At 42.4% G+C, this 16,666-nt stretch overlaps 2 protein-coding genes across 2 annotated transcripts; one reads left to right on the top strand and one right to left on the bottom strand.

Annotated features, from left to right (window-relative positions):
• Nucleotides 1–11,126: 11,126 nt before the first annotated feature.
• On the bottom strand, nucleotides 11,127–11,606 carry LOC138892552 (uncharacterized). Its single transcript, XM_070176285.1, has one exon. It carries the CDS (start codon nucleotides 11,604–11,606, stop codon nucleotides 11,127–11,129), a length of 480 nt encoding a protein of 159 aa, XP_070032386.1.
• Nucleotides 11,607–13,530: 1,924 nt separating this feature from the next.
• Nucleotides 13,531–14,621, top strand: LOC104106890 (probable LRR receptor-like serine/threonine-protein kinase At3g47570). The gene is made up of 5 exons (XM_009615546.2): nucleotides 13,531–13,563; nucleotides 13,865–13,968; nucleotides 14,039–14,091; nucleotides 14,145–14,438; nucleotides 14,593–14,621. The coding sequence occupies exons 1-5, from the start codon at nucleotides 13,531–13,533 to the stop codon at nucleotides 14,619–14,621; spliced, it is 513 nt and encodes a 170-aa protein (XP_009613841.2).
• Nucleotides 14,622–16,666: the final 2,045 nt, after the last annotated feature.

Below are 16,666 nucleotides of genomic sequence, written 5' to 3' on the forward strand. Positions count from 1 at the left end.
TTTGACCGTATTCTGTACAAAAAATGTGTACTTATGTTGTAGATAAATTGTAGATTTTGACCGGATTTGTATATATTTTGTAAAAAACTTTTGTTACTTCCTGTAAATATAAAAACTTAGACAAAACCGGGTATATAAGTTTAAAATTTTGTATATATACGAAAAAGTCCATTCTTGAATTGGAATGCTGATTTTTTTTTTTCTATATGCTGGGTCTTGCTCAATAAGAACTTACATTTTCATTGAGTTGTTTCTAATCAAGTATGGAGTTTCTTTTTGAGATGTTTGTCCTTTTACTTAATTCTATTCTATTCAGTGTTCTTCTGAACTTAGTGAAATTAAAAGGTTTAAAATATTGTCTGATTCCTTGTCAATTAGGGAGGGTGGTCTTGGCACAATTGAAAGAATTATTTGCACCATATGACCTTTTTTGAGGCCCCTCTTTAATTTATGTTCATGTTAGTCCAGTGAGCTAAATTTTGCCTTTAAAAGTGGTTGGACGAATTTTTCTCTTTGCAGATAAATTTAGGCATGGAGATGGAATTTAAATAGTGATGTCAAAATGCTATCTGTGCAAATGCTCCCAATTGAAACATAATGGGTGTGTACCCTTAAAATCGGATAACAATTAAATTTGTAAGTGGTTTTAAGGATATGTGATTTCACTTGGCACAAACTGAGAAATATGAGAATTGAAGTTAGAAATTAACTGTAAAATGAAGCAAACCAATGTAACGCACAACTTTGACCGTCGAACTAGGTCGCCCTCGAACCAACTGAGTATATTATTGAAAAGCAAGAACTGAACAACTGAATAAGAGAGCTTAAGAGAGAAAACGTAATATATTGCTTTGTTATGCGTGAATGTCCTCCCTTACAAAATGATTGGAACCTTCTTTATATAGTAGATAAGTTCTACATATGGTACAATTCTAAATACAGAAGAAAATCTCCTAATTGGCTAATCAACCGGTCTTGACTTGATACATGCCGAGATCTTCGCCACAATTCTCGCCCGGTCACAGATTCCTCAGCTTTCTGTTATTCGACTTAGCAGATTTCCTTCGATCTCGCTAGATCTCTATCCTTCTCGGTCTCGATTAACCATACAAATAGTTCGCTCATTTTTTGGAGAGTAATGACAAGAAACGATTTGAGCCTTCGATCTTCACCTCGGTACATCATGACGTAATCGTCATGACATAAGCAGCATGAGTGACCGAAACGTCTCGTCGGTACAGTTTTCCGGGTATTTAATGCGCGTCAGTCGACGGTCGTCCATTACCAGTTTTGAATCGTCGTTGTGAAACCGATAAATAGCCCCCTTCTTCATTATTTCAAACTTTACTTTCAAACCTTTTTCATTCCAATCTCCATAGTTCTTTGCCTTCTCCAAAGCTTCCTATCTTCAAGTTTTTGAGTTTCTTTGCTTATTCTTCCTAAAACACCAAATACTTCAATCTCCATTCTTCTTTGCCCAAAAAAACTAAATGGCCAAAACATCTAAAACTGTTCCGCAGAAAGAGGTTGCTTCCTCATCTCGGCCGGCCGGCGAGAAACCAGTGGTGGAGCCATGCCCTGAAGAACTTATTCCCGGGGTGTGTGTCATTGATTCCGACTATAAGGTTGAGAAACCCTCATCGGTTCCTGGTTGATGCGAGCCGGTATCGAGATATATATGCTCGATTTCCAAAAGCCTCCTTGACCAGGTGAAGAAAGATTGGAACTGGGGAAACAAAGAGGTTGTGATACCGACACCAGAAGAAGCGATCACCACCCACGTGGAAGGGTTCCTGAGTGTTTACACTTATCCTTTCATGTTGGGTCCCCTCGATCCGGTCATCGTAGACTTCTGCAAGAAATACCAGGTGACCCTCAGCCAAATTCACCCTTCTTTCTGGAGGATCGTGATACTGCTCCGTTTCTTCGTGAGTAAAATCGATGGGCTTCCCTTCAAGCCCTCGATTCTATCGAGGTGGGCTGATAAAGCTTCAACACCGGGCCACCAAGGCGCTCATCTCGAGTATAGATGAAGACAAAGATTGGGGCTGGATGGGCCGGTTCATTCGGGTGAAGATCACGGACATAATCCCGACTGAGAGCATGTCATTTCCTGAGAAATGGAATATGAAACATAAGTATGATTCCGTCTTTAATTTCTGTTCGTTGTTTTTACTTCTTCATCCTTTCTTATCAGTGTTTTTCTCGATGCAGCCGTTGCTAGGATTTCGGGTGCGGTTCCCCACCTCGAGAACTGGGTTAGGAGCCTAGTTTCGACATTAACATACACCGAGCGCGCATGGTGCGATTTGTCAAAGGGTCGGTGGGAGGCTCGTACTTATGGTAAGACTTCTTCCCGACTTACCGATTTGCCTATCGTTCAAGCATCTTTTCAAACATGAGTTTACTTACTTTCTCCTTTGGCAGGTCTCGGAAGGGATGCGACTATGAGACTCCCGTCCGGTGATGAAGAAGTTTCACCACCGATCTCGAAACCGGCAAAGGAGAATAAGAGGAAAAGGGCCTCGAACTTCGAGGGTCAAAAACCCAAGAAGAGAACAGCTCGTAAACCCAAGGAGAACACAATCCTGTTGACTATGGAGTCAGTCCAAAGACTAAGGGAAGAAGAAGAAGAAGAAGAAGAAGAAGAAGAAGAAGAGAAAGAAGATGATTCCGGGCTGGTGGCCCGTGCGCGAGCTAGCACCAAGATTCGAAGAACTTCAAAACCGGTGGGAGTAGATACTGCTCCGTTTAGGCTTGATGAGATCGAGGAGGAGACTTCGGCCCAAGTCCCCAAGCCGAGAGGAACCGAAGATGCTTTATCTCGGGGCGAAGAGACCGTTAAAGAGGCGGTGGATGCCGGTGCAGAAACCGGGCTTGAGGCTCCCCAAGACGGAGGCGACACCCTAAAATACCCACTTGGGGCAATAGAGATTGGGGATTCCCCCTCGTTTCCTTCATTTTCTGAGTCGATGATACGCGACACTCAGGCCGTGGAGACTTGTCACGGGGAGGGAGCCCACAGAGAGGAAGATTCTTTCCGTGATTATTTTGTTGGGGTAGAAGACGTCACCGGTCTGAGTGACTTGGAGGCTCCGAAGAAGATCTCGGGAGAGGCTTCCTCGAGTTTTAAACTGACCAATCAGTTTTCGGCCCCTAGTGTCAATCCCGGGCGTAAGCGAACAATCGTTATCATGCTCCCAAAGGATTCCCGTATTCTTGTTGCCCCCGTAGGAGTGGCTAGCTACCTTCGATGTTTGGTCACGGAAGAAGACCAAGCCCAGATAGATGGGGTAGGAGCGCCTTGTGCTTTCAACGAAGCCCAACAGGACCTGAACCGGGTAAGTTCATATTTTCTTTGTCAATTTTTATACTTGTACTTTTCTCCCCTTGTTTAATTCCTTCTTTCTATTTTTATAGGCTTTTATGCTTCATCACGAGGCTTTCTTTCGATCCTGAGGGAAGCTGAGCCGATACGAAGCCAAAATCCGAGGGCTTACTGAGGAGAGAGATGCCTTCAAGCTTCTCAGTGAGCATAGGGAAGGGGAAGCAAAAGGACTTCGGGTTGAGCTAGAAGCAGCTCAGAAAGAACAAGTTGATCTGGCCGAGCAGGTAAAAAGAATCTTTGAAGTTAATGATACTAACTCGGGCATGGTGGCTAATAGTTTGGTCCCACAGGTCCAGCAAAAGCTCAATGTGATCGGGTAGCTTCGTGAGGAAGTGGACGCAGTGAAAGCGGAGGCCAAGGCATAGAAGAAGAACATGGATCGCCTTGCCTCAGAAAAGGAGGCTGCCCAAGCTCAACTGGCCTCGGCTGAGACCCAACTCCGAAGCTTGAAAGAGAAGGCCTTGGTGCAAGCCAAGAAAATTGAGGAGTTCCAGTCTCGGTTGGGTTCAGCAACTTTCGATCGAGAGAGGTTGGCCACAGAACTTGTAGCGGCCAAATCGGAGGTCGAAATGGCCAAGGCTAATGCCGATGCAATGGTGGCCGTCTACCGGTCCGACGCTGAAGCTGCTCAGGTTCGAGCAAAGGAGGTTGCCGAAGCTGCTCAGGCTCGAACAAACTGGGTTGCCGAGCATGCTAAATGCCAGTCTCGAAGGGAGACTCTCGAGGAGATCCATGCTAGTGGCTTCAATCTTACAACCGAGATCAAGAATGCTAAGGAGCTTGAAGCTGAAGCCAGAGTGTTGGCCTTTCCTGATAATGATGATTCTGGGAGTATGAGCGGATCTGAAAGCGAAGAAGGCCTCGAGGGCGAAGATGCTGCTCCCAGAGAAGACTAAGTCCTTTAGGATTATAATTTTTTGTGTTTCTTTTAAGACCGTTTCAGTCTTTTGTAGAGAAATTTGATCGGGCCATGCTGTCCTTGTAAATAATTTTTGACACACACACACACACACACACACACACACACACACACATATATATATATATATATATATATATATATATATATATAAACTTTCTTCCTTTCTGTCTTATAAAATTATGAAATTGTATTCTAAGGTTCGATATCTCCGGGCCTATTTCGGGTGCAAATATTTTTTTACGGAGTCCTCGACCAGAGGATAAACAAACAAAGAGAAGATGCTCCTCCGCGTCTGGGGAAAAGAATAAAAGGGCAAAGCTTGATTCCCCCAAATCATCTCTGGTGGCAATGATGACTGGTCCTCCTTCTGGGCCGGTCGTAGACCCCGTGATGATTGATGATGATGAAGAAGCTGTTGATGAGGGAGCTTCTTTACATAGAAGGCGATGATCCTCATCGTCTCAACAGGATGCTCGACCTGTTGAGATAGTTACAACAACTGAAGACGATGTATCAGCACTTTGGGGGAGAGTCTGATTTGGTAGAATATGCCAACTCCCGTTTTTGGGCCCCAATTGCTGCAACCGGTGCTGCGGGGATGAGTACCAGGTCCTTTCCGTCTTTGGTTGGCGAACATCAAACAACCAGCACTGCATTTGATGCAGCTGCTTCTCACTCTTCAACTCCATCAGCTTCATCTCCACCTTCACCAACACCAGCAACTGCTACATCATTTCCATCTTCGTTTACTCTTCCACCAGCGGTTGCTACACCATCTCCATCGGCCACGCCTGACCATGAAGAAGGTGTTCCTTTTCCACAGTCCCCAGTTCATGGGAACTTGGGGAAAAATTATGTTGCTCCTTCTGAAGATCCACAAAGGAGGAGGAACATTACACTTTCGGTCTCTACCGGGTGCAACCTGCTATCACGGCCGGTGGAGCTTGCTAATTACCTGAAGCCTTTGGCTTCAGAAAAAGACTGGGAAAATATTCATACACTCTTGGGCGAGTGTTTATTGAACAATGCTATGCATAACGCCGCTGCAGTACGTTCCTTCTTTCCTATGTTATTTCTTCTACTTTTGAACGAATGTATTCTAAGTTTTTTCTCTTCTTATTTTATAGGCCAACTTTCTTGCCTCTGAGGGCCTTCAAAGGTTGATTCGTGAGAAGGAAGAACTTACTTATGAACGGGATCAACTTTTGGCGGAACGAGACCAGACTGTTCTCCACCTCTCGGAACTGGAAACCAGAGCTATTGAGGCTGCTGTTTTGGAGGCTCGTTTGCAGCAAAGCCAGCAAGAAGTGGTAACCCTCAACCAAGAAATTAGGCTGCTGAGGGTTAATTTTGATGAGGCCAAGGCCAAATGGGCAGAAGTCCAAAACATCATTTTTGCTGCAACCGACCGTGAGGCTGCCTCCGCTGAAAGAGTGATTAACCTGGAGGCAGCCTTGAACTCCAAAAGTGAAGAGCTTGCTGCTTTGGAGGCAAAATATGCCCATCTAGAAGAGAAGTACATGAAAACTATCGAGCATAATAGGCTCTTTAGTTCAACTGTCTGCGAGCTTGACGTCAGCCTTAGATCTGCTAGATCCGCCTGTGAAAACCTTTCCGCCGAGGCTATTCAACTAAAAGAAGAACTTAAGCGCCAAGCGGCTTCCCTCATTGTTGAAAAAACTTATTCCATGTATAGCATGAAGAGGAAAACCTTGGAAGAGGCCAAAGTTGGTATCATTGATATTGATGCCGAAATTTCTAAGGCCCAAGAGCTTGAGTTGGTTGTAAATAATGGACTCCCGGTGCAGTCTGATGCTCCAGGTTCTTCTGATTCGGTTCTGAGTTTTCAAAAACTGAAGAAGGATCAGAAGGCAATGAGGCCGGAGACCAAACTGGGGAAAGCATTGAGCCATCGGTGGAACCACCTACTCTTCCCGACAATGCGGATACTTCTCTTCCTCCTGGTTCCGGAGGCGTTACAGTTTAGCTGTTTCTTTTCCCATTTTGCACTTGTAACGTTTTGGCCCGTTCTTGTAAATAAGGATATATTTTCTTCTTTTTGTTCAAGTGCCGTTTGAGTCTTACTTTCGTTTGAATATCCATGCAAGCCTTTAACTTTTGCATTTGCTCAAGTATTCTGCGCATGTTGTTCAATTCACGCTTTACTATGTGTAGTCTCGGATGCCTTTTCTTTGAAGCATTTTGGTTCCGAGTATTATCCCTTTTACGTGAGGGTTTTATGAATATTTACGCAAGTTTCCCTTTTACATGAGGCTCTTTATGAATATTTGCGCAAGTTTCCCTTTTACATGAGGGTTTCTATGAATATTTGTGCAAGTTTGCTTTTTGCGTCCTTTTCATATGCGACTTCGGGTGTATTTTTCCCCGATGGCATTTTGGATTCCGGGCATTGATTCTTCTGAAACCAACCCTTTAACATGAGGGTTTTTATAAGAGAGGGCCCTCTTATATTTACGGTGCTCTTGAAGAGGATGTCTCCTGTTCATTACGACACTAACATTTGAAGTACTTGTTTAACTTTCAAATGACAAAATCAGCTCATCGCTCAGACAAGAAACAAGATAAAAGCAAAAGGATTTCATTTTATTCCTTCAATTTTTAGAAATTACATAAGCATCTTGCTATGCAGAAAAGAAATTGCCATTACTTGTGGCTATCTTGTGCAACTTGTTTCTACAGGGCTGGCTGCGCAGTCCCCGGTCCCGATGATGCATTTTGTTTCCGTATTTTCGTTCCCGGTTGACATGGCATTCATTATTGTTTTATCCTCATATCATTCCCTCAGTGTTTGAATGCGAAAAATGCGAATTAGAACACTGGAAGTCATGTATCTTAGAAGGTCCCACCAATGAATTGCTAGGTAAACCTTCACTCAGTAACATATCTTATTTCCCCTTAGGAATCCATGCTATCGAGCGAAAGAATACCTAACATTCCTCTGGCAGTTTGTGCCCCTAAACGGTCGGGTAACCTCTATTCGGTAGCAAACTTAACCTCCCGGTGGAAATTTGCTATCGAACCAAAGATTACCTAATCGTCCCCAAGTGGAAGCTTGTTCGTTTGCCTTGCTATCAAAGGTCTTATTGCTGCTGCCTTCGTAGTATGCTTTTTGTCACTGCCTCATAAAAACCTTGCCAGAAAAATTCAGTTGGGATAAATACTGAACGAAGGGAAAAAGAGTGCAGCACATACTTTCTGTTTGAGTGTTGTTCATCAGCAATAATATCTTTTGAGGTGTGCCACGTTCCAGTTGTTGGACAACTTGTCTCCATTCTGGTTCTCCAACTCGTATGAACCTTTCCCAGTGATAGCTGAAATCCGGTAAGGGCCTTCCCACATTGGACCTAGCTTTCCCGTGTTGAGCTCCCAGGTATTTTGTATTACTTTTCTTAGAACCAAGTCTCCTACTTTGAAAAAATGGAAGTTGGCTTTCCGATTGTAATATCATTCAATCCTATGCTTTTGAGCTGCCATTCTTACATGCGCCAAGTCCTTGCGTCCCTCGAGTAGTTCCAAGTTGATTAGCATTGCTTCATCATTTGATACTTTGTTTGTCTGAGAATATCTCAAAGTGGGTTCCCCCACTTCAACCGGGATTAGGGCTTCATCACCGTACATGAAGGAAAAAGGAGTTTCTCCTATACTTGATTTGGCCGTTGTTCGGTAGGCCCATAGGACTCCGGGCAACTCTTCGGGCCATTTTCCTTTTGCTGCTTCCAACCTTTTCTTGAGGTTTTGAATGATCACTTTGTTTGTTGACTCTGCTTGACCATTTGCGCTCGGATGATAAGTTGAGGATGTGATTCTCTTTATTTTCAGGTCTTCGAAGAACTTTGTAACTTTTGCACCGATAAACTGTGGCCCATTATCGCATGCTATCTCTTTTGGTATTCTGAACCTGCAAATCTTTTCCCACATGAAATCGACCACTTTACATTCTCTAATTTTCTGATAATTTCCTGCTTTCACCCATTTAGAAAAATAATTAGTCAAAATTTAAAAAAACCTTACCTTTCCGGGAGCCGATGGCAGCGGTCCGACGATGTCCATCCCCTATTTCATGAATGGACATGGGGACAGAACCGAATGTAAGGGTTCTGCCGGTTGATGTACTAGTGATGCGTAGTGTTGGCACTTATCACATTTTCGTACGAAATCTTTGGCGTCTTGTTCCATGCGAGGCCAGTAATATCCTGCTCGTACCAATTTTAGCACCAAAGACTCTGCGCCTGAATGATTGCCGCATATCCCTTCGTGGATTTCTCTCATGACATAGTCAACTTCTGACGCTCCTAAACACCGGGCCAGCGGGCCTTGGAAAGATTTCTATACAATTAGCCTTTCCTGAAGCTATAACGTGCAACTTTGGTGCGTAACGCTCGTGATGCTTTGGGATTGTCGGGAAACTTTCCTTGCCCAAGGTAGTTGATTATTTCGTTTCTCCAGTCCCAGACTAGACTAGACGAATTCACTTCATAGTAACCATCCATATCAAGGACTGAACTCATCAGTTGTACCACCATTCCGGACTCTGATTCCTTTATTTCCGTCAATGAACCTAAGTTTGCTAATGCATCCGCTTCTGGGTTATCCTCTCTCGGGATATGAGTGATTGACCACTCACGGAATCGTGCCAAAAGTGCCTGGACCTTTATCACGTATTGCTACATATATTCTTCTTTGGTATCAAAGATCCCGTAAACCTGATTTACCACCAGCTGCGAGTCGTATTTGATTTTTATAACCTTGAAATTAAGTCCCCGGGGCAATTCGAGCCCTACAAACAAATGTTCATACTTTGCTTCATTGTTAGTTAAAGGGATCGTGCGGATGGCTTGCCTTAGGGTTTTCCCCGAAGGCGTGATTCAAACTATTCTAAGCGCGGACCCTTTTATGTTCGAGGCTTCGCCCGTAAATAAGGTCCAATCCATGCCGATTTTGACACCATTACTGCCTCTTTAGTTGCCAGAGGTAGAAGTCCTGACTAAAATCGGCCACGAAATCAGCCAAGACTTGTGACTTAATTGCAGTCCTCGATTTATATTCTATGTCGAATTCACTCATTTTGACAGCCCATTTGGCCAATCTGCCCGAGAGTTCGGGTTTATGAAGGATGTTCCGCAAAGGGAAAGTAGTCACCACAGCTATTGGGTGTCATTGGAAATAGGGCCTCAGCTTTCGAGCTGCAACTACGAGACCTAAGGCCAGTTTTTTCAAATGTGGGTAGCGATTTTTTCTCCCGTTAAAATTTTGCTAACGTAATAAATAGGAAACTACGTACCTTCGTCCTCCCGGACTAAAACCGCACTTACCGCAACTTCTGAAACCGCGAAGTAGACTAGCAATGTTTTGCCTTCTTTTGATTTCGACAGCAATGGAGTACTTGATAAGTACTTTTTTAGGTCCCTCAAAACCTGCTGGCACTCCGTCGTCCATTCGAAATAGTTCTTCTTTTGGAGCAATGTAAAGAAGCGATCACATTTTTTCGATGACCGAGAAATGAACCTGCTCAAAGCTGCTAACCTTCCTGTGAGTCTTTGGACTTCCTTCATGTTTGATAATTGATCCGGGATATTGTCTATGGCCTTGATTTTGTCGGGGTTTACTTCAATTCCCCTTTGTGAGACCAGAAACCCTAGGAACTTACCGAAGATGACCCCGAACGCGCACTTCTCGGGGTTAAGTTTCATGTTATGCTTCCTCAAGATATCGATGTTTCTTGCAAATGCTTAAGGTGGTCACCTACATTCAAAGACTTAACGAGCATATTGTCTATATAAACTTGCATGGTTTTTCCTATTTGCTTTTCAAACATCTTATTTACAAGTCGTTGATAAGTGGCTCTGACATTTTTCAACCCGAAAGGCATTACATTGTAACAATATGTATCAAAATTTGTTATAAATGAAGTTTTTTCCTGATCTTTCGGGTTCATATTAATTTGGTTGTACCCGGAATAAGCAACAAAGAAACTCATCAGTTCGTGCCCGGCTGTGGCATTAATCATTTGATCGATATTTGGCAGTGGAAATGAATCTTTCGAGCACGCCTTATTAAGATCTTTATAGTCTACACACATACAAAATTTATTGTTCTTCTTAGGAACTACTACTACATTGGCTAGCCAGTCTGGATATCTTACCTCTCTGACCGAACCAATTTTATGCAAGCGGGTTACCTCTTCTTTGACGAATTTATTCTTGGCCTTGGTAATAGGGCGCTTCTTCTGCCATACCGGTGGTACGTTGGGATCCAAACTCAGCTTGTGCATGTCTATTTACATTGGGATACCTATCATATCCTCGTTCTACCATGCAAAACAATCAACGTTAATTTTAAGGAATTCAATAAAACCAGACCTGAGCTCGGGATGCAGTCCTGTCCCCAAGTGAAATTTTCTTTCTAAGAATTCTTCAAACAATGACACTTGCTCTAGTTTCTCTGCCGTGGATTTCGTTACGTTCGTTTCGTTCGGAACTTGGAAATATCTCGGCACCTAATATTGTTCTAATGATTCTGCCCCAGGAATAAACTCTTCTAACTCGGGAGTAAGCGCCGGTTCCTGTAATTGCTATGCCGTGCGCTCCTTCCCTTTGCTACTAGAAACTGAGATTACATTCATCTCCCTCGCTTCCGGTCGGTCACCTCTTAGCTGCTTGATTCCTTCGAGCGTCAAAAACTTCAGCAATTGGTGATATGTCAAAGATACAACTTTTATCTCGTGTAACCATGGCCTTCCTAAGATGATGTTGTATCCCATATCACCATCCACTACTTCAAAGAAAGTTGTTTTCATTACTCCTTCAGCATTCGTGAGCAGCAAGATCTCTCCCCAGGTTTCGCAAGGTTGAATCCAGCGAGAAGTTTTGTCGCCGGAATAATGCTTCCGGTGAGTTTAGCTTGTTCCAATACTCTCCATTGTATGATATTAGCCGAACTTCCTGGATCCACTAGAACATGCTTAATTTTAAAATCTAACATATTTAAAGAGATTACCACGTCGTTGTGTGGTAACAGCAATTCGTCTGTTTCTTCCTCTGTGAAAGTGATATCGTCCTCCCAGAGTCTTTTGCTGTGAGTTATAGATACTTTAGTATTCTTTGCTGCCGAAAAGGTGTCCCTGTTAATCTCGTTCCCCCCAAAGATCATGATGATCGTTTGGCGTGGGGTTTTTTCTCTTGATTTCAAGGATTCCGTGTTGTCTCTGTTGCGACCATTATTGCTCTTAGCTCGATCACTCAAGAATTCTCGGAGATGACCATTCTTCAATAGCATTGACACTTCCTCCCGAAGATGTCGGCAGTCCCCTGTCAGGTGACTGTTCGTCCCGTGGTATTCACACCATAAATTAGGATCCCTCTAGCTAGAATCAGACCTCATAGGTCTCGAGAATCATGCTTCTTTAATGTTCCTCATAGCTGACACCAGTTCCACTACACTAACATTGAAGTTATATTCTAATAACCTGGGGTAAGAAAGATCTCGAGACCTCGACGTTTGTTTATCTTTATGTGATCTATTGCTCCCACAACGATCAGTCTCTCCGTCAACGGTGAACTTGTTTGCTGCTCATATCCGCCTATCCGCGTTGTAGTCATCCATTGGTTTTTCTCTATTCTTCTCCCGTCCTTTGGCCGATGATGTAGAACCGACCTGGTCATCTTCGATCCTTATCTTTGACTCGTACCGATTGTGAACATCTGCTAAGGTTGTTTCTTGAAACTCAAGCAGGCTCTCCTTTAGCTTCCGGGAAGTATCTGAGCCTCTCAGATTCAATCCTTTGGTGAATGTTTCAGCTGCCCATTCATCCGAGATGGCCGGGAGCAACATTCTTTCTTTCTGGAATCGTGTAACAAACTCTCGTAATAATTCTGATTCTCCTTGTGCGATTCTGAATATGTCGGTCTTCCGGGCTTGTACCTTTCTGGCCTCGACATGAGCTTTAATGAAAGAATCCGCAAGTATCTTAAAGGAATCTATGGAATGCTCGGGCAGTAACGAATACCACGTTAGGGCTCCCCTCGTGAGGGTTTCGCCGAATTTCTTTAGCAACACATATTCAATTTTGTGAGGAGCTAGATCATTTCCTTTCAAAGCCATTGTGTAGGTGGCAATATGTTCCTGTGGGTCTGAAGTTCCATCATACTTTAGAACTTCAGGAATTTTGAAACGCTTCGGGATTAGTACTGATGCCGCACTTGGCTTGTACGGTAATTGAACATACTTCTTCAAGTTCGAGCCTTTTAATACTAGTGGTGCGCCCGGGATTTGATCCATGCTGGCGTCTTCTTCCCTCATGAACCGTAAAATCTCATCTTTGAATGAATCGTTCTCGTTGTTAAGACCTGATCTGCTCCCCCCAGCCCCATCGGAGCTGACTTCACCCTTGGGAGTGTTGTTGTCGACTCTCTGCGCTATTTGGTCTGCGGGAACAACGGGAGGAATTGGATCGCGTCTGTTTGCATTATTTGAAGCACCCGATAGCGCCTGCTTCAGTTCCGTCGTAACCTGATCCTGCCGCGTGAGATGGCCTAGGATGGTTGCAAGTTGCTCTTGCATGATCCTCACAGCATCCGCTACTTGCTCCTCGTCAGCATCATCGGGAGTTGTCTCCGAACCTGTCGAGGGTATCACCTGTCATGCACCGGTGTGGCGTTATTCCCCTCATTGCGGGTATCACTGATCGAATCCTCAAAATGAGGCTGATCCTGTCGAATTTCAGGGTTGCGTGCATCGTTAACTGTGTTATCGGCCATTTTTTGTAATTTTTTCTAAGACAAAAACAATCAAAACACGTTAGTAAAAAAGGCAAGGATCAATTTAATTGCACGGTTATTTAGGCCCCACGGTGGGTGCCAAACTGTTTATCCGTAAAACGGTACAGTTAAATTTATACATGGTTTCTAGATAAGTGAACTAATTTGATTTTGAAATATTATAATAATCTAAGAAATACGTAGTACTTAGCCTTGGAATGTAGATGAAATAGCAAAGATAGTGATTTTGTGAACACGGTTTCCGAATACAGCAATGATGGGATCAAAAAGCAAGAGAGTGAAATTGTATAAAGCTTTGTATAGAATATAATATATGTTCTTGCCAGAAATTTCCTGTCCCTTGCAATGATAACTCAGCTCACTATTTATAGCAATGTCTAGGGAAGAAGATCCTAGGACCGTGCCCTCCTTTAGTGTTAATTATGAGGGTCATTGATGAAGATGTAACATTGAGCGTAAATGCCAGATTCTTTGTAACGGACCGTCGCTCTTAATGCTGTAGAATATTCCTTAGTAAATGCTACCGAGCGCAGAGCATTTAATACACTTTTATGAACATTATCCGTTCCGGTGACAAGCGCAGTGACTGCGTTCGGTTCTCAGCCATTCCATCTTAGATTCCACGTGTCCTTTCATATTTTACCTATACGTTGACATGTATAGTTTCTCTTCTTTGCTTTAAGATGGATAAGTGGATTGAGAAAAGCACCTCCTACACATTTACCTGAAAACTCTATCTTAAGAGTATCTTAGCAGAGGGCTACTGATGGATTCTCTGAATCAAATTTGCTTGGCGTGGGTGCCTTTGGAGCTGTATATAAAGGAATTCTGAACAAGATGGAACAACGTTTTCTGTTAAGGTACTGGATCTTAAGCATCGTGGAGTTCCAGGAGTTTATTAGCTGAATGTGAGGTTCTAAATAACACCAGACATTACAATCTTGTAAAGGTGCTAAGTGCAAGCTCAGGTATTGATTATGAAGGTAATGAGTTCAAAGTTATAATTTATGAATATATGGATGAGGGGAATCTGCAGGGCTGGTTGCATTAATTCCTCGGAAGAATTCTGCGTCACAAGAGCACAAGAAGCTCGGATTTCTTCAAAGAGTAAACATTTCCATTGATATCGCCCGTGCTCTTGATTATCTTCATAACGATTGCCAACCACCAATAATTATGAAGCCAAGCAATGTTCTCGTTGATGAGAACATGACTGGACATGTTGGTGATTTCGGTTTGGCCAGATTTGTTCCAGCAGCTATTCAGAACTTACCAACAAATTCAAAAAGTTCTACAGGTGTTGGGGGAACTCTTGGTTATACACCTCCAGGTAATAGGGCCTTGACAATTCCATGTTTTTCCTTTCCTCTAGTCTCATTAAAACCTTCTGAACTTAGTCTCAAGTGTCGAACATAAGACCCTGTCGAACCTTGTATGCAGTTCAAGCATGGACATTCTGGTTTAAATGGCTACTGGTGTTTTAGCTTTGGAAGCATCCAACTGTTTTATTTAGTTTATACTTCCCATAATTTCTTAAAAAGGATCTTCTCCCAAATCAAATGATCTAACATCATATAGGAACCAAAATATTTTTGTCAGCTTTTACTAAAAGTTTATTATGAATTGAGTTTTGTATTTTGTCCTTGAGCCGATGGTCTATCCTTCACAAGGTAGGGGTAAAGTCTGCATACACACTACTGATGTTCGGCCAAAAAATATATATATTTAATTATTGTCGTCTCACATTCTAGTAATTTTAATCATCTTTTGAGTGTTAATTATATTATTTTATGTTTAATATTATATTTTAACTGTGTATGAATAAAGCGGTGTGAAAATAAAGAGATTTGGAGCAGAACTGAATAAGACGCGAAAAAAAAGGAAGGAAAATAAAAGAATATAAAATAAGGAGACAAAGGGAGCCACCCTGTGTTGTTTGTCCCCAAGTGTAAGACAAAAGGAAAGGGAAATGCAATCGAAAGCACGGAATTGGAATTGAATTGCAAATCGTCACGTTTCAGCACTAGGTCCGTGCGTCGCGTTGGCCTGGACCCTGCGTTGCGGTATTTTTTCTATTTCGTCCGTAACAAGGTTATTTCGATCATATACGGTCCCAACTCGTATAAAAGGGGTTCTAAACCTAATCTAACATAATTTTGGGAGGAGAACACGCCACATTGGATGGACGAACACAAACCACGCTTGGGAGGAGGCTTCTGACTAGTTTTTCTTTTCTTCTCTTCCTTTAACTTATAGTTTATTAGTTCTAGAGTTGTGGGGTGCTACATGAATGTTGTAGTTTGACGTTTGAATTATTCTTATTATTTTATTATATTGGTTTATTTATTCAACTTGTGCTTAATTATTTGATTGCTTGATCACCAATTGAATACTATCTACGAATCTAGGATTGAACTGCGGAGAGAGAATTTTAGATTGCATATAGGATTGAGTAGAGCAAGATCTTGAACCTGAACATTGGGAACAGATTTGCGGTTAGGATAGGGATATACCTAATCGCCTTGCTTGGTTACTATACAGAAATTATTAATGTGTTCTTGTTAATCCTAATTCCAGAGGAATATAGGCGTTGGGTTAGCCTGAATAGTTGAGGAGTACTTCGGGAGAATACTACGAGTAATATTAACCCTGTCAATCAATATATTTACAATGTCAATCAATAAACCTGATAAATTAATTAGACAAATTAAGTGGAAGACTCAACGGGATTGTTAGCTAACCCAAAACTCTAGAATATTTTTTCTTATTGAATTCGTCTTTAAGCTTGCCGACTTATTTTCTGTAATCGCTTAGTTTGCTACTCTAGATTAATTTTTGTTAAATATTCATACTTTAAAAAATCGTTAATTGTCTTAATTTAATTTAGTAAATAGTTAATCACAAGTCCCTGTGGGTACGATATCTGGACTTACAATCCTATATTACTTGTACGACCATGTATACTTGCGTGTGCGTTTGGGAGCAACACTACCCTCCCCATATTACACTGGATCTGTTGTTGTTGAGATTTGTCTTCTAGACTGGCTTATTTTTGAATTTTTCCAAGCCTCGTCTTATCCATAAATCAACATTCCTGTTGTCATGTATATGTATTCTTCTATTCTTTTGGGAGAAGTATTTCTGATTCCATAAAATTTCTCAATACATGCAAACGTATCACAAAATTTGATATGGGAAATGTGGCCTCAATCAGTGGAGATGTGTACAGCTTTGGCATACTGCTCTTGGAGATGTTTATATGAAATGTTTAAAGATCCTTCAAACCTTCATAACAGCGACAATGTTGCTTTACCGGACAACGTGATACATATAACAGACCCCATTCTTCTCCATGATAACTAATTCCTTATATTGTACATAGGGGTGGCATGTGGGCCAGTCCGGGCCCTAAACGGGCCAAGTGGGCCGGTCTCCCGGGCCGATCTTTAAATAAACGGGCATAGCGGTCCCACACTAAACGATATTTTTGTAAGAATCGGTCTGGGACCGGGCCCACGTACTCATGGTCCCTGGCTAAACAGGCCAGACCCGCGGGCT

The sequence above is a fragment of the Nicotiana tomentosiformis genome, chromosome 5 (assembly GCF_000390325.3).
Source record: "Nicotiana tomentosiformis chromosome 5, ASM39032v3, whole genome shotgun sequence".
Taxonomy (NCBI): Eukaryota; Viridiplantae; Streptophyta; class Magnoliopsida; order Solanales; family Solanaceae; genus Nicotiana; species Nicotiana tomentosiformis.